A 17,890-nucleotide genomic window follows, 5' to 3' on the forward strand; every position below is an offset into this window, starting at 1 on the left:
AATCCCCGACAATATTTATATTCATGAATCATGTCTGTGAGGAAGGTGAAAAACCCTTAGAGTAGAAACAAATGCAAGTGTTGGGAATAAGTGTGGCAGTAAAGTAATGAGTTAGGACAGAGAAACCAGGGTCGGGGGGAGAGGTGCTTTGAGTCATCAGTGACACTCAGAGCAAGTATAATGCTGATCCCTCTCTCTCTCGCTCTCTCTCTCTCTCTCTCTCTCTCTCTCTCTCTATTTCTCCCCCCTCTCTCTCTCACGCTCATTCTGGCCTGCCATCTCTCTGGGCTTTTTCGTTCGACATCAGTTTGGCTCGCTGCATCTCCACAGCAATGAGTGCATACACTGTGTGAGAGTGTGTGGTCACCTGGAAAGATGTGTTTTAATTGTGTGCCATTGAAAAGGAGGAGACCTTAACCAGACTCTTCGGTAGGAGCCTAAAACAAGTCCAGTCCTCTCTCTCTGTCTGTCTGTCTGGTTTTTTTTCTGTCATCCTGTCGGTGGCTGGCCAGGCTCCGCTCCTCTCCTCTGCGTCCTGCTCTCCACCTGGCCTCCATGAGTTTAACTGAGGATAAGCCATTCCTCCCTGGAAGGTAAGCAAAGCATTGGAATTCTTTTTTTATTATTATTTCTACTGCAATACAAAGAGATTAGACAGAAAAGAAAAAACAAAATCACTGATCGTGTAGCGCTTCTTTTATCTTTCTAATGCTGCCGTTGTTCTTTTCAATTGTTGCTAGCTATGGGGAAGTCTGACATGACATGTAAAGATTTTTTTTTCCTTCTTTACTTATTTTCTGTGTAGGGGTAAAATAGTTTAATTAGTATCATCTGATATGTAGTGGTTCAATCTACAAAAAACTACGTTTTGACCTCATTTAGGTAAGGCTCAAATAACATCTGAACAAAGTAAAGCAAAAAGTCCTGAATTTACTGTCCATGAAATAAAGGAACAGAAATGACTGATTATTTGCTGGATTACTGGCAGAGATGAGGTCACCGATCATCCCACTCCACAAAAAATGACAGAATGTTTTTCATTATGTTTTTGTCAAATATGTCAGCGCATGGACTGATCTGTCCCCTTGGTTTCAGCGTGCTTGCCACACATTATATCTATGGATATGTGTTGCCGGCTGTATGCATGAGCTGCCTACTGTTGTTGCCTGCACAGACACACATGAGTGATGATTTTTTTTCGTTTGCAAATTCACACTCAAACCGGCAAACAGAGAATCAATAGGTGTTGACAATGATGGATTGTGATCGTGTCTTTCTATTGAATGCAACACGATTTAACAAAGTGAGTGACCTTCAACTGAGTTAAAGGGACCAAAACAAAAAAAAAGCTGAGACAAGACATCTGCATCTTTGACAACAGAAATGTTTGCCTTGCCATCCTTAATCAGAGTGTGGTTATGTAATATGTTTGTGTCATGTAGGGGAAGCAATTGTGGTTGAGTGATGATGACTTACTAGGGTGGCAGAATTGTATTTATTTATTTATTATTTTGAATTCTTTGTGGCTGCTGTCCTTCCCATAGGCATAGAGATGGGAGAGGAGTATTTTTTAAAGGCTGATAACATTACATTAATATGAGATGAGATTCAACTTTATTGTCATTACACATATACAAGTATAGAGTAACGAAATGAGGTTTGGCATCTCATCAGAAGTGCAAATAAGCAGAAAGTGCAAGAGTCTGTGCTATGTACAGTAATTACAAAATTTACAGATGTAGACTAAAAAAAGTGAATTATTAGGTATATATGGATGGATGGATTAATGGGATGCTATAAATATAAATAAATGCTATAAATATAAGTGTATTCTTAGGATTATAATATACAGGTGCAGTGAGCATGCTATACTAGTTTACAGATAATATAAAGAATATGGACATATTGTACAGGTCGATAACTTATTGAGGTGAGAATATCCGAGCATTCGTCATTTTAAAAAAAGGTGAAAAGATATGTAAGATGACAAATGTCTATATTGTTATGCTTTAGATCTTTTATGATAAACTGCCTCTGTGCTGACTGGACAAGAATCTTCCATCTCTAATACCAAATCTGTTCCTTCACTGCTCTATGAATCTGTTTTTTATTTGAACCTCTGTATAAAGGCAAGGCAGGGCAAGTCTATTTATATAGCACATTTCAGCCACAAGGCAATTCAAAGTGCTTAAACAACAATACAAGCTCTTTTTTCAAGGGAGACAAAGCCAAGCTAGCACACCTTTCAGACCCCTCCTATAACCAAACCCTTTCTCATATCCCACTGGTTAAAGGGAACACAACATATCTGCAATAATAAACACTTTCAAGACAAAGACTGTTGTGTAAGAAAAGTATTAAAGTGTATCAATACCAATAAGTCACTATTATATCATAATGATAATTCAGTGTTAATATTAATTTGATGGGGCGATAGGGACTTTGATAAGGAAGGGTCGCTTGTTCAAGTACTGTGGTGGACTTTAGTATGCTAATTGGTCTAGCTGCTGAAGAGGTGCCAGTTCTCTTCTTGAGAACTGCTGAGATGCCCTTGAGCGAGGCACTAAACCCCCAACTGCTTGAGCGCTCTTTCGTGTGCAGCCCCTCACTCTGACATTATTGCATGCCCACAGCATTGTGTTTGCACGTGTTAATTCGTGTATTCTTGGCCCATGTGTATGTAGCATGTCCTATAACAGGGAACTGAATTTACCCTCAGGGATTAATAAATGATGTCTTCTTCTTCTTCTATTATATTACATATAAATTCAGTGCCCAAAACCTGAAACCTCACCAGGTGAAGTCATCAGGTGACAGCTGGTTCATGTTCAGATTACCAAACTGCAATGCTGGCCATCATAAACACATACTGTTCTCCACATTCATTACATAAGTTATGTCACAGTGTGACCGGTAATGTCTGAAAGAGTCGCCCCTGAGCCACTCTTTGTCATGCTGCTTAACACGGTGTAAAGATTCCACTGTGATGGTATCCACTTGTCACTGTCAGTCACTCTCACATGAGGGGGCAGTTAAACACAGCCAGGGTAAGCCGTCAGTCTCACACAGTCCTCAGGGGATGTGCCTCACAGCACACTCTGTGTCATATGTGTCAGCTTGAAGGTTTAGGTTTAAAAACTGTGAAACAAGCTCAGGCTAACCAAATCCCTTGTATGTGAGGACCTACTTGCCAATGAACCTGATTTATTTAAAAGATGCTGATAACAGAAAATGTTGCTCCCAAAAATGTCCACGGCAGCTTCAGATATGAATTAGTTTAAAAAGCAATCAATCCACAACTATCCTATGTAAGGAAAAATAACACATAATTTATGCTTGTAAGATTTGTTAAAATTGTCTTTATTATTTAAGACATTATAAGTCAAATGTGTAATGGACATTTTTCTGGACAAAACATGCACTGAAGACATCACTTTGGCTTTGGGGAAAATGTGATGGACACTTTTTTTGCCATTTCTGGGGTGATTATTATTTTTTTTAACCCAAACTTTTTTTTGCCAGTTCTGAGGTGAGCATTTGCTGATTGATGAAAAAAAACAACTGCATCTTTATCACAAATGAAACTACACATTAGTTGCAGCTGGAGAGTGAATGTTTTTGGTGTATGATACAAAGGAAGCTCTACAACGTAAAGTCTTAGCCATAAAAAGCTGCTTGTTGCAATAGTGTAGTAAGTAAATAAAAAACAATATCAAAAGGTACTGGTAATATCACAATGATTTGCTTCAATAGACCAGACAGAATTTCCTATGACGACAGGAGTGCTTTTCTGGAGCATCAGATTCAAGTTTATTTTCATATAACTCTTAAAAGCATCATGTAAAGTCAGATGCTCTGAAACACATGTGCCCAGGCTCTCTAAGCCCTCAATTTATAAAATAGACATTAGAAACAATAATAACATATACAACAAATATAAAAAATGATTGCGCTTGATCATCAACAGTTTTTTCATAAATAATAAAAAAGGTCCAGTTCTGACTGGAAAACGTTAATTCACCAGGGACAGGGCAGATCAATCAACCCAAGTACACATAATACAATGTGACAGTCAATATTTTAGAAACACACAAATATGTGATTCATAATGTCAGAGGAACAAACCCTGAGAGCTGGATGTGCATCACAAATCACAATTATGCCCAGATAAAAAAAAAATCCCCCCTGCTGCCATCAATATTCTATCTACACGATGGGTGTCAAACTGTGCAGGCTGAAAGACAGGAATGATCAGGTTAAAATGAGGAAAACCATATGAATTTATCAGCTTCCATTAGTTACAAATATTTATTTTCACCCAGGATTCCAGAAATGCCCAGCATTTCAGTATTTCTAAGTTCACATTCACAAACATAAAAGCAGAGCAGTGCAAAGGGCTCCCAATCATTGACATTGTCACTTCTCATGAGCGTGTGCATGTGCTCACTTTGCTGTTTCACTTAAGACTCCTGATACGCCTGTCAGCCTTTAAATGGCTGTTTATCTCCTTTGACTGCAGACACTTAAATGTGATGATTGGCACTTTTAGTAATATCATTAATATGAATAAAATGATGACATACAGGATGCAGCAGGGAAACTTTTTACAAACTTATTACATGTCATGCTGACAGACTTTAACCAGACTGATGAATACAAATCTCTTTCTCGGTAGATTACACATTCAAAAAGGCTCCACTGAGACAACAAAGTTGGGGTGAATGGGTCAGTGAAGAAGACAGGGAGGTGCTAATGTGCATCCAAAATTGAAAAAAAACAACAACAAAATGCTTAGCCAGGTCAGCTGGTGATAAATGTTTTTCCCCTGTATCATCATCCAGAGGGCGATGTCTCTGTCCACGTCTCAAAGGCGTCTAATTAATCACAGCTCAACGCAAGAGTTATTCAGCGGGGCTCAGAGACATGAGAACTGTAGAGGGACGGCTCAGCCAGACTCAAAATACTCAATCTGTCACAGCGGACCAAAGGCACAGTTCAGCCGGTTAAGCTCTCTCGGCTCTTTCTGTCTGCTTCCCCCTCGCGCTTTCACACTCACATGGCTCGCTGGGTCGTCTTGGTTTTGTGTCCCGATTACATAAACGTGTGCAGATACAGAGGATGAGTTCAGCTCCGGGGATGTGCCTTAAAGTAATGTCATATAACATGTAGGCCAAGGCGATTTTCTAAAAATAAAATCTCCGATTTTTTCAAACCAAACTCAATTTACAATTTTAATCAAAAATGTTTTCTTTTAAAAATATAGCGACAAAAACATTTTTTAATTTTTTTCTAATCATTTTTTGTCATTTCCCTTCGAGGTGTAACAAAGTAAGCTGAATTTCTCTTTTGGGGTTAAAATGAAAGCTGTAACTTGTCATTGAGAGTGCTCTATTCAGTTACAGGATACACAAAAGTGCAGATGAGGCAGAGCAACTTCAGCACTTGTAGCTGCTTGGCACAAACCTAGGGCCAACAACTCTGTAGAAACGAGGGTGGAGGATGTGAACTCTGTGAGCCCAAGGGGAGAGGCGGAGTAGGTTAAAGAAAACCAGATTTATTGATAAAAGTGATATAATTTCCTGGCCCTAATAACATGTTAAAAAGGATTCACTCACTCCCGATTCGTCTCAGTCCTTATTAAAACAAGGGGGCACTGCTCTGTAAGTAAAACAGTTTGGGGGATTATTATAAAAATCAAGGGAGAGACTGCTCACTCAGGCTTGAGGAGTTGCTGGACCTTAAACACAGCACGCTGGAGAGAGAGAAGCATCGGCGCACTACGATGTGCACAACAGTTGTTTTGATTAATTCAAGCTTTGAATCCTCAAGGCGTGACAATAACCGTCCAAGAGCGTGCATGAGATAAAAGATTTTCTGCAGAGTTTCCATCTCCAGCCTCCTCGTACAGGACGCTTATCTCCTTGGAAACATGCAGCCACAAATTGCCTTATGAAACAGCGTTGTCTTTCAGCTGATAGTCAATGCTTGTATATAATCTTGACAGAAGGAGGTATTGGCTCAGTTCTTGAGTCCAGTCAATCTGTCCTCACATTGATATGGAAGAATATCAGACTTGGTTGCCAGTTTTTGTTTTAGCAAAAATATTCTGCACAGACAATTTTACATGTGAAAAATATGATATCGCACCCACACCCAATGTAACCCTGTACTTTTTAGTGTATGATATATAATTGTATAATGTGGCAGGTGTGTTTGGTGTCTGTGGCAGACTTAAGCATTACTTTTATATAAGTGTAAATAACGAACTGGCAGAAAACTGAATATTGACTGTGATTGTTCTTTGTGTTTATTAAACCCTTCATGGCATCCACTGTGGCAGAGCGACTAAGACCTGCGCCGAATATCTCATTACGACTCTCAAATCGTTTTATTCAAAGGAAGAAGACAGACAAATTTCAATTACATATTGTAAGGCATGGGAGCTGCAGAGCTGTCCTGAGTGGGTGGACACAGGTAATACCGTGTCTGCGCTCACTGCTGGTGCCGTCATTAAGAAGTGTCAAGCTTACTTTGGTAATCATGCTTGAGGTGACATTGCACGCCAAATTGAGGCAAAATGGAGAGGCTGGTGTGATGCCAGTTGAATGAAGTTTGGGAAAAAGTGTCTGTGTGGCAGCGGGATTAGAGAGTCGGGCAGAACGGAGTAAAGTAAAAACTTGTGCCACTGCTTATAGTATTGTGTGTGTGTGTGTGTGTGTGTGTGTGTGTGTGTGTGTGTGTGTGTGTGTGTGTGTGTGTGTGTGTGTGTGTGTGTGTGTGTGTGTGTGTGTGTGTGTGTGTGTGTGTGTGTGTGTGTGTGTGTGTGTGTGTGTGTGTGTGTGTGTGTGTGTGTGTGTGTGTGTGTGTGTGTGTGTGTGCATTTGTGAGCCGACTCACCATTAAAGATAGCATGAACTGATTTATGAATTATGAATGAAGTTGTTCATTGACAAATTTCTCTTGGCCGTGTACTGATGTGTTTGTTTCAGGGAGGGGCTGCACTTCTATATCACAATATGATGTTTGAAATAGTTTGATTCAGAATTTTACATTTTACATTAACAGTCGCAGCAGATGGCTTATCAACAAATAATAATATAACAAATAGTACAGTCTAGACCTGCTCTTTTTGTAAAGAGTCATGAGATAGCATCTGCTTGAAAGTTGAAAGACGGATGGATTTTTACTGAATCATATCTGTCCGCTTCAGGTTTTTCATATTTTCAGCCTTGAAGGATTCGTAAGATTCTGCCTTTTCTTTAATGTATTATTTTAAATGATGTCATTCCCTATTACCTTAACAGCATTTGTTTTCTAAATATTTTATCAGTTAATCAATTTTAAAGTAAAATTGTAACATTATTACTTTTGACTTGTTTTAAAGTTAAAGAGCGTAATAATGGAATAATGATGTAATAAATATTTATTGTTTGAAAGTAAATAAAGTAACATAAACACACAAATTAAGCAAAAGTAAAACTCATAATCTTTACACGCAAAAATGTCTTCTAACTTTGCATAACTTGTGACATGTACTGTATACTTGTTGGGCATATAGCAGATCTCCCTGGTAGTATTAATGTGTATTATTAAGAAGTGTTTCTGCTGACATGACAGCAGACTTTCTAGATGTAAGTGATCAGTACTTGCTGTGCTGAGTCTCCTCCACTCAGACTGATGGACATTTCGTCATTGGCTGGTGTGCCGACTTGCATCGTAATGAAGCCTCAGTCTTTATTCTGTGTCATTGCCTCCGTCCCTAAGAGTCAATGTTGCCTCCACATAATTTCTGAAAGCACTCCAAGTGTTGCTCCACATTTGTGCGTGCACGGCGCTTTCCTCTGGCGATTTCCATTTCACTGTTCAATCTTCTGCTGAGCAGAGTGATGTGCTGAATAGCAATCATCGTCTTGTTTGCAGATGTGTGAGCATGAAGACCCTGATTGCCTGGAGTCTGTCTCCTAACAAAGAGCATGAGTGTGTCTGACATGCTCTAACCGACGCTGAGAAGACACTCCAAACTATCTATTAGGTTAATTTATTACCTCCCTGAAATTTTTATCAGCTGCTCAATATGTATCTGTTCCCACAGCACACGTGTCTGTACTACATTTGCGTGTGTGCATGATTGCATCATGTGTAAACATGTACAGGCTGGGGACAGTATTACAATTTTTAATCTTTTTTTCCAGCAAATTTGGCCACATGTTACCTTTATCAGAGTTATTTTGTCTTGTTCGCTCAATCTCTTATCTCTTTGTACTATTGTAAGTCCTGAATGGCACAGTTCTTCTAATTCTTTCCATCAGTCAATCCTGCTTTGTATATTTCTATTTAATACCAATTGCATCCATCTTTTGCACAGGATTATTTATTATTATCCAAAAAAAAAAAAAAAAAGCTTTTCATCTATTTTTACATCTGGTGCTTTAGGCTGGAGGTATTGTACAACAGAGATAGGGCTTTTACTGAACACAATAGATGGTATTAAAGATGCATTAGTAATAAAAATTGTTCATGTGGTTTTAAAAAGTGAGTCCAGGTAGGGAGGGAAATCGTTTCTGCTGTGGTTATTGAACAACAACTACAATACATCTTCATCCTTCTGAGGGTTATCAGTAGGGGTGCAACAATTCTCAATAAAATATTGAACCTTTCACTACGCGCTTGTGAATTGCGTTTTTTCGGTTCTGTGTACAACGACCTTCAGTGCATTGTATTTCTTTTGGAATTGGCTCTGTTTGTGTGTACCTGTGAATCCACATGCTGGGATGAAGACACAAGATGTTTGAAACAAAGTAACAACAAAAAAGAACGCTTCACAATCCATTTCGGTGTCAAACGTTTCACAAAAATATATTTTAAAATACTGAAATGTCTTCCTTTTAGTACATTTCTACATAACAAACATCAAGTTTCTGAAAAGTAGAAATAAAACTCCTTAACCCCTTCCTGTCAAAGTTAACAAAAACTCTTAAAGATAGAATATCCCCCCTCCCCCTTCCCAATGGCCCATGCCATCAGAACCTAACCAAAAACTATGACCAAAAAATTGTATTGTATTGAACCGTGGGCTGTATTGTTGCATCCCTAGTTTTCAGTCAATGAAGTTTCCAGAGTACATGAATCACTGCACTCCAGAGAATAAACTCATGTGTTTGCTAATGTTAATATTTCAGATGGGAAATGCTTCAGACACATCTGCTGCATTTGAATCCACCATCTCCAAGGAGCACGACATCTTCATGGGTTCACTGTACAGCATCTTTTGTAAGTCCAAACATTTTTAAAATGTTATGAATTGCACTTATTGGACATCAAGACAAATTCCTACAGATACAGATTCTCTAAAACAGCTCAATTTATCTTATTTCCTTCTCTTTTTTTTTGTTTTGGCAGGTTTACTGTCCCTCATGGGAAACTGCATTCTGCTACTTGTTGCATATCACAAGCGGTCAACCTTGAAGCCAGCTGAGTTCTTCATCATCAATCTCTCCATCAGTGACCTTGGGATGACACTCTCTTTATTCCCTCTGGCGATACCATCAGCCTTTTCACACAGGTACCTCCTACTGCCATTTCATATTTCCAATGTATTTCTTCCATACTGAGAAATATCAAATGAATTTCTCTGTGAACTAGACTGTAACAGAATGTAAACATCCATGTACGAGACATTTTGGGAAACAATTAAGAATATTACTAATAGCAGGAAAAAAGCTCCCTATTTTAGCGAGATTCTGAGGTACAATGCATAAGAAAAGCTACATAGAAGTGGTTACACTTAAACGTCCTCAAATACTCTTATGCTCACTTGACTCGTTTTTTTGCCTTTGTTAAAATGTAAGTTAATGTGTTAATTTGGAAAGTTAAAAACTGCTCAGCATGTTTAAATAGCAGATGTAAACTCTCACCACTCAGTGGTTGTTTCCACCATAGGGCTGAGTCAAACCAATCCAGAAGGTGGCAAAAATGCAAAAAAAAGCGGTTTCCAAACCACCATTGGACAAAAATCTGCTTTGCAACAAGCATTGTTAAATTGCTCCAAGAAGTTGATGGACATGTGTCTAATGCATATTTTCTCTGCAACATTTAAAAGTTTATTTGAAGGGCTTCATGTCTATTTTAAACAAATTATCTTACAGTGCTTTACAACTTGTTGGAAGGCCCAAGCAATTTGAAGAGGAAATTGTGACAAGCATTTTCCAACAGCATTTTTCTTCATTATATGGTCGACCAATTTTAGAGCGGATCACCATCTGCTTAATTGTTATGCTCTGCTCGAGTGCTTCACTTCTGAGAGAGTGCTTCAATAAAAGTGATTGTAGTGCACACTGCCAGAAAAATTACAACTACGAAACACAATTTCTTAATCAAAGCTAGCGCTGTTTCTGCAAAACATGTTTGAGAAAAAAAATGCCAAAACAGGAAAAAGCGGTGATCGAAAAACACATTTTCATTTATTCTCGTCCGTGTTCACAGGTGGCTGTTCGGGGAATTCACCTGTCAGGTCTATGCTATGTGTGGAGTACTGTTTGGTCTTAGCAGCCTGACAAACCTCACAGCCCTCTCCTTAGTGTGCTGCCTTAAAGTCTGCTTCCCACACTATGGTAAGGGGATGATAGCATAAACTGAGAAGCATGATGTTGAAAGCCACAAGGGGGAAAAAGTGATCACAGTAACCACAGAGCCTTTATTTCTTTTATCTACCATCTGCTCAGGTAACAAGTTCTCCTCGACGCACGCACGCCTCCTGATCGTTGGAGTCTGGTGTTATGCATCTATTTTCGCTGTGGGGCCCCTGACACAGTGGGGACACTACAGTCCTGAACCCTACGGCACGGCCTGCTGCATAGACTGGCATGCTCCCAACCACGAGCTTTCAGCTTTGTCTTACATCGTCTGCCTTTTCGTCTTTTGCTACGTACTGCCCTGCACCGTCATCTTCGTCTCCTACACGTTCATCCTGCTGACAGTGCGCGGCTCGCGTCAGGCCGTCCAGCAGCATGTGTCACCACAGACCAAGACCAGCAACGCACACGCTCTCATTGTCAAGGTCAGAGGATTTGAGTGTGTCAATTCAGCATCACTCACTTTAGGTTTTGTGGTTGACAAGATTTAAGTAGGATATGAGTCAGTAAGTTATTCAGAGGTTATAAAAATGATTTGCTGATAACTTGCTTTATCTGTGCAGAAGAGCCTGACTGATGTGGGATTTTTGACACTGCGCTATTACAGATTTTAAACTGGGAAAATATCACAGATGTCTGCTATTATAGTTATAATTTAACTTTAAGGAAAAAAGATAAATGTGAATGTAATCATATATCTACTTACACTGTTAACATCAGTAACATTAACATTAACAGGTCGTGTCACAAAAAAAACTACAACATAAGCTTTTTGAGATGTCAATACATGTGAGGTTTTAAGAGACTTAAAAGATTAGACACGTGTGTAACGCCTGTCAAAACTTTTTTAATTTATCACCTCCCCTGAGCTGCACACCATCTTTGTGGTTTTTTTCATTATTATTGTCATGGAAACAACTGCTGAGCGCAAATAGAAATTGGACTTTCTCTCTCTCCCCTCCATGACGGGCATTACATTACACATGTTTCAGATGTTGTCAGCTGAAAAAAATGGGAAACAACAGGGTCAGCAGTCTTGTCTCTTTGGAGAGTAAGGAGCATATAAGGTCAGCTGACTTGAGTTGGTTAAAGTGAACTCAAGTCACAAAAATGACATTAACAAAATCCAAATGTAACAGATGTTAAATGTCCCAATAATCATTTCATGTCTATATTTAAAAATGTATAAAAAAATGAACGCTTAACAGATTAATGGATGTGTGCCCAGCTCTGGCAGTTAGGGGGAGCTTACGCCCTGGCAAGTGGCAGACAGCTGCGTAGACACAACTTTTCAGTGGCATTGTTTATAAGTAGTTTAACCGACAAGTAATGCTGGTGGCGATGAGAAGGGATATAATGTTTAGGGCTTGTGTCTATTAATGCCGCTTTTGCTGTGGCAGCGCCCGTTTTCTATACAGAAACCAAGGCAGTTCTCGTTTTTAGCTGTCAAGAGTCTTCAGCACCAAAACACCCTGAACTTCATCTGGTTTTGTCACTGCCCTAACAAGCTGATCAAAATAAAGAAGAGGGCAGAACTTATAGAATAACTGTCAACAACAATGACGATAGAGAAACTAATTAGCCTTGTCTATTCAAGGGTTTAGTTCCCAGGTCATGAAAGGACACAGGGCCTTACCGTAACCGTTTAGTGGGCTAATCTTTCTGCTTTACATGTAATAAAAACTTTCTTATCTTTGTTTTTTTTATGTCTGAAAACAGAAACCCTGATACGGTTAAATCTGTGAGGATATCGTCCAACTAGAATTAGTCAGGTGCTAGAGTGTCACACTAAATATCTCTTGTGCTTCTTGCATGTTTGTGTTTGTGTGTGTGTGTGTGGCTCTTTCTTCTTTATAGCTGTCAGTAGCGGTGTGTATTGGCTTCCTGGGTGCGTGGAGCCCATATGCAGCTGTGGCCATGTGGGCTGCATTCGGAGACGCCACGCTTGTTCCTCCCGAAGCGTTCGCCCTCGCTGCTGTGTTCGCCAAATCTTCTACCATCTACAACCCCGTGGTCTACCTGCTGTGCAAGCCAAACTTTCGGGAGTGTCTCTACAAAGACACGACCATGTTACGACAGAGGATCTACAGGGGGAGCCCGCAGTCAGATCCCAAGGAACACTTTGGATCGCAGCGTAATAAGGACACGAGCATCTCCACACGCTTCTCAAATGGTCAGCAGGAGAGCTATGGGGCGTGTCTGCACTGCTCTGAGAACGCCGGGATGTGTCATGTGACCACACCCCAAAGGACTGCGTGCATCCTGACCGGGTCCACCTACAGAGAGGTGACAGTGAACAGGCTCTCAGTCACACCACAGGCTGATTTGCTCTAGTGGTCCAATGTCCTTTTTGCATGAAGCCAATAAAGACAGGGGCTCAGAAACAGAGACAACTGAGAAGATTTACCACAGAATACTTGATATCTACTTTTGAGTCAGCGTGTTTCAATTTTAATTTTTTATGTACAGTTATTCTAAAGATGGATTCTAAAGGAGCAGAAAATGAGATCTGAGAACCCCTGCTGGCTTTGAGGTTCATTAGGCAAATGTGTGACATTTCAAAGCTACTCATCATCTTCTGCACACAGCAGGAATATCCTTTTTTTTATGAGGATAAATCTTGTTAACATCTGGCCAGTGCAAACTAAACATATTTCAAAGACAGAAATTGTACCGGATTGTAAAGGAGATGGTTCATGGTCTGTCCTGTGAGTCCTACAGATTTGTATGTAACTAATTAAAATCCAGTTCTGTTTGGACATGTGTACCTGATGTTTGACATCCTGATGGTGTAAATTACATAAGAGTGGTAGCAAACAAAAAATTAAGAATTCAGCCCCTGTAGGCTTCAGGCTTTCCTGTACGTTTTGTCCTTGTCACTGCTGGAATTCATTCAAACCGAGACATTCAATCAAACAGACAGCTGCTCTTTTCAGCAACGAGTCAAAAAAACAACTTGCACCCTGTTCAGGTCTACAGGGGCAGAGCGTTTGATACTAAAACAACATTTTCATCAAGTATCACTTTAGTTTAGAGGCTTGTACATTATGAGGCAATACTAACACAACACTGCAGGCATTTTCCTACTCAAGAAAGATGGACAAAACTGCAAAAACTGAGTTGGACACTGACCAAAAAAAAAAGGGACAACAGTTTAATTTCACATTATATTATGGTAACAGCTTTGGAAGAAATTTGGACTTCATCCCAGTTAAAGTTACCTAAAGTTTCTCTCTTACGCACCACGTCTGTCCACTTGACCTCATTAGTCTAATCTGAACATTGGCACCATTTGATTCATACTAAACTGACCACTCTCTGTAAAGAAAACACAGTGACTAAATCATCTATGAAACCTGTAAATATAGGACTATATCACAGGACTTTTCGAAATAGAAAAATTCTCCTGTTGAGGAAACAGGACTAACAAAAGACAGTGTTGTATTTATTTTTTTTATACCAACAGAAAAGAGGATTTATGCAGCCCACAGCGGTGGAAATGTTTAAAGCTCCTTAAGTTACTAACTGATGTTTCAAATATTTTTGAAATTGTGTTTTTTAATAAGCATACACTGTATTAAGTACAAACAAAGGTATATATCTATTATTTTTAAACATATAAGATAATAGATGTTCTTGTGTTTGTCTACTACTCCTTGTTGTATTATGCTAATATTTATGTGCAATTAATGTCAAAACAAGGACAACGATCAAAATAACGGACTCTTTGGTTTGAAGTCATTTCTACTATTAACCATGTCTAAACCTGCACACGTGTATAAAAGACCAACAATTAATCTTTCCCCAAAAAACAACAACAGCACTTTGCTATAATGAATGCCCCCTTCCTTTTTTAAATGTGGTTCTGTGCTGTGTTGCTTCATGTATGCAAAATAGTCACACAAAAAAAAACTGTATGGTGATATCACTATTGAAACCAATTCTTGTGCAGCCTTATTTACTAATGAAATAAAAACATGGAAGAAAGGTTGTTGCCTGATTTTCTGAATGATAGACAAGATAGCTAGGACTCAACAATCTACAAACACTTTTCAGGTTAAAAGAAAGAATCTGGATGTGGTCTAGCGTCATTTCCCATTACACACACGTCAGGATGAAAATGTTTAATGTAAAAAATACAGGGGGAATTGTGAATGCAAATGATGTCACACTATATCAACTGAATCCTTTAAGCTTTATACTTTTAAGATTTCAAACATGTTTTATGATCTACAAAAAATAATTAAAAAAAGGTCTATGTGACTTCAATTTCCCCCTCAGTTTAATTATCTGGACCCAAGTGTTGCTTTGAAGACATAAATCATTAACTGTTGGGCAGACTGGGTTGAAATCCACTGCTGAATTCATTTTCTTCAAAGGTTGGTATTGAAATTATTAGAAGCACCTTGGTTTGGTCTCTGCTTAAAATTCCTCAGTTGGTGTGCATCACTTCAAGCTGCACGAATCCAATCTCCCCCTTTCTTCTTAAAAAAAACAAACAAAAAAAACATCTACATCTAAGTAAAGAAAAAAAAAAGTACAAGATGGAAGTGTTTAAAAAAAAATCAAACCAGGGACAACAGTTATGACATGAAATAGCTGCTGAATTGTATAAATAAAAACATGCATCATGTACATTTTCGTCCACATGAAGGGACATTTGATTTTTTTTTTTTTTTAACTACAACATTCATTACCTTAAACAAAAATGATCATAACCGTTGAAGAGATGTTTAAATAGATGTGACAACCTTCATCTCTATTAAAGGACTGCTATACTTCAGTTTTCATCCAACCTTATCATATCTTTGTTTTCCCACTGAGGCAGCTTTTTTTCAAAGGGGTGTTTGTGAGCACACTGACCAAAATCATGATGACAGCAAAGCCACAGCTGGGGGGTTCACAACCCTTTGAACACAATACATGTGCATCTAAAGCTCAAATAAGAAAGCAGTGGAGTTTAAAATCTTTTTTTTTTTTTTTAAATAACAATCACCTATCTGCTAAAGTGGTCTACTTCTGTCTGAGCTGAACTTAACTGGAATAAACTGAAAATAAAAAACACAACAGCAGGGAGCCCGAGAAAATGTGCATATCCAGCTCTGATATGGATGCAGTGTAATTTGTGTTTTCCCCCGAGTGTAAAAAAAGGTCTTGAAGTCTTGAGAATATGACGATAGGAAGACAACATACAGTGGGCTATAGCACTGAGACGCAGCCAGAGGAGGAAGTAAAGGAAGAGTTACTTATATGGCACACTACATTTAGAGACAGTGGCAGATTAACGATACACTGGAATACATTCAGTAGTTGTGTATCTTTGAAAACCCAAAAAACAATTACAAACCTGCCAGTTTTTTTCTTGTGACTTTTGTGTATAGGATTACTCGTGTTGGACATAGTTAGCTTCTTTTCAAAAGACGGACTGAAATTTAAAGTTCACGCGATTATAACCCAATGACCCAATTCACTGTCTCACCATTACAGATGGAGTAAGAGTTTACCGAGCACAGCATTTAAATATTCAACAGCTACAATGAGGACTGAATGCAAAATGGTAATGAATCGATGCATCGAGCGTTTCACTTCACGTCTTTTTCCCTTCTACAATTTCCCTCTTCACTCACTCACCATTGTTCTGCTTCTTAGTTTTGCATGAAACTCAGCCTTTCTTAAGTCTCTCTCTTGAAATCTAGACCATGCCTTGCAATACCAGCTGTTTAATGTGCAACCAGGTGACCCAAAGCCCGGAGTTAACGCAAACACAGACCTACTTTGGCATGTTTAATCTGTGCCCTGAGATTGTTGCCTCATTGTTTACTTTGGGACAATTTTGATCATTTTTGTTCTTGTTCATGACAAAGAGATGATACTAAGGGATTGTCTCTGCTAGAATACAAGACATGTATTTTCTATTGTATAATGCTTCATTTTCTTTTGTTGGGTTTGTCTTACTTCTCTCCTGACATGTCCTCAAGTCTTCTGACAGGTTCATCTTGACATCAGGCCGACATCCTCCTGTAGTAATCAAAAAGTAGCATGTAATGATTACACTGAAATAAATAAATTATTAAACAGATAATACATGCATACAATTTTCTGTTTAATGGGCTATTTTTACAAAACTGCAGCATGGACTTGGAGTTCACATAGTTTAGAGCTGACACCATGAGGCAGAAAAGTAAGCAGCCGTAATTTTCATTCCCTTTTTGCCAAACATTTCTTCAACTTCTCAAAATCTTTAGCTAACTTTTTTTTCTTTAAGTCAAATCTGGCAAGTTTCAAGTAATCACTATTTCTTAAAGGTAACTGTGATTGGTACTGTTTACAACTGCAGTAACAGTACATATTTTTCACATGTAAGAGTTGAAAATATCTGCTATTTTCTGCCCTCATTTACTATTTCCCTTTCAGTATATTCCATGATACAAAACAATTTTATCTCATACTTTCAATTTTGCAGCTGGCTGTTTACATGTAAATAGGACTAATTAAATAAATGTTGTTTGTAGTGCTGTAATATTGGATGAAGAACTCCAAATAAAACATTACCAGAGTACAATCAAATCTATGGCATTGTCCCACATGTCTCAACAACATTAAACATCATTACTTCTCAACATTTCTGATTTTCCGAAATATTTTTTAATATCATGAATCCAACTGAAGTACACGGGTTATTTTCTTAAATTTCCATGGTGTCTTTTGTGGCTTCTGTGCATCCAAAAAGTCAGTATCTCAAAGACTATGAGCTTGTGGCCTGACGCCCTCTAGTGCATACAAATGGAAACATCAGGAACCACAATCAGCTATGATAGCTTAGAACAGGGGATCCCAAACTTTTCATCCCGCGACCCCCAAAATAACGATGCGAGAGACCCGGGGACCCCTTCTGTCCCTGGAAGTGATTAAAGCATAACTTGCACACAGCAGCACGCACTAATGGGCCTATCCAAACACTGACATTAACACAACAATAAAAAATACAGCAGCCTTAAACTAATTGAACAACATTTTTGTATGTAATTTCACAATAATAGGTAAAATATGTAATTTCAAGTCATTTCCAGTTTGCATTTGTTTTTGGAAGGCAACTGGCGACCCCCCTCCGAGTCCCCCACTTTGGGAACCACTGGCTTAGAAGACTGTCTGTTTAATCCTGAAGTTATTTTTATGTACAGGATTATTTATAAAAGGAGGTTAGATAAATCTACTAACAGCCTAATCAGTCTTATCATCATGTAATGTAATCTAGTAAT

The 17,890-nt window shown here is 38.7% G+C and overlaps 1 protein-coding gene across 1 annotated transcript; it reads left to right on the plus strand.

Annotated features, from left to right (window-relative positions):
- The first annotated feature begins 399 nt into the window (after positions 1–399).
- Positions 400–17,157, plus strand: opn7d (opsin 7, group member d). Its single transcript, XM_065961786.1, has 6 exons — positions 400–593; positions 9,180–9,270; positions 9,400–9,562; positions 10,483–10,610; positions 10,722–11,056; positions 12,489–17,157. Exons 2-6 carry the CDS (start codon positions 9,180–9,182, stop codon positions 12,963–12,965), a joined length of 1,194 nt encoding a protein of 397 aa, XP_065817858.1. The 5' UTR covers positions 400–593; the 3' UTR covers positions 12,966–17,157.
- Positions 17,158–17,890: the final 733 nt, after the last annotated feature.

Source organism: Labrus bergylta, chromosome 12 (genome assembly GCF_963930695.1).
Source record: "Labrus bergylta chromosome 12, fLabBer1.1, whole genome shotgun sequence".
NCBI classification, from domain to species: Eukaryota; Metazoa; Chordata; class Actinopteri; order Labriformes; family Labridae; genus Labrus; species Labrus bergylta.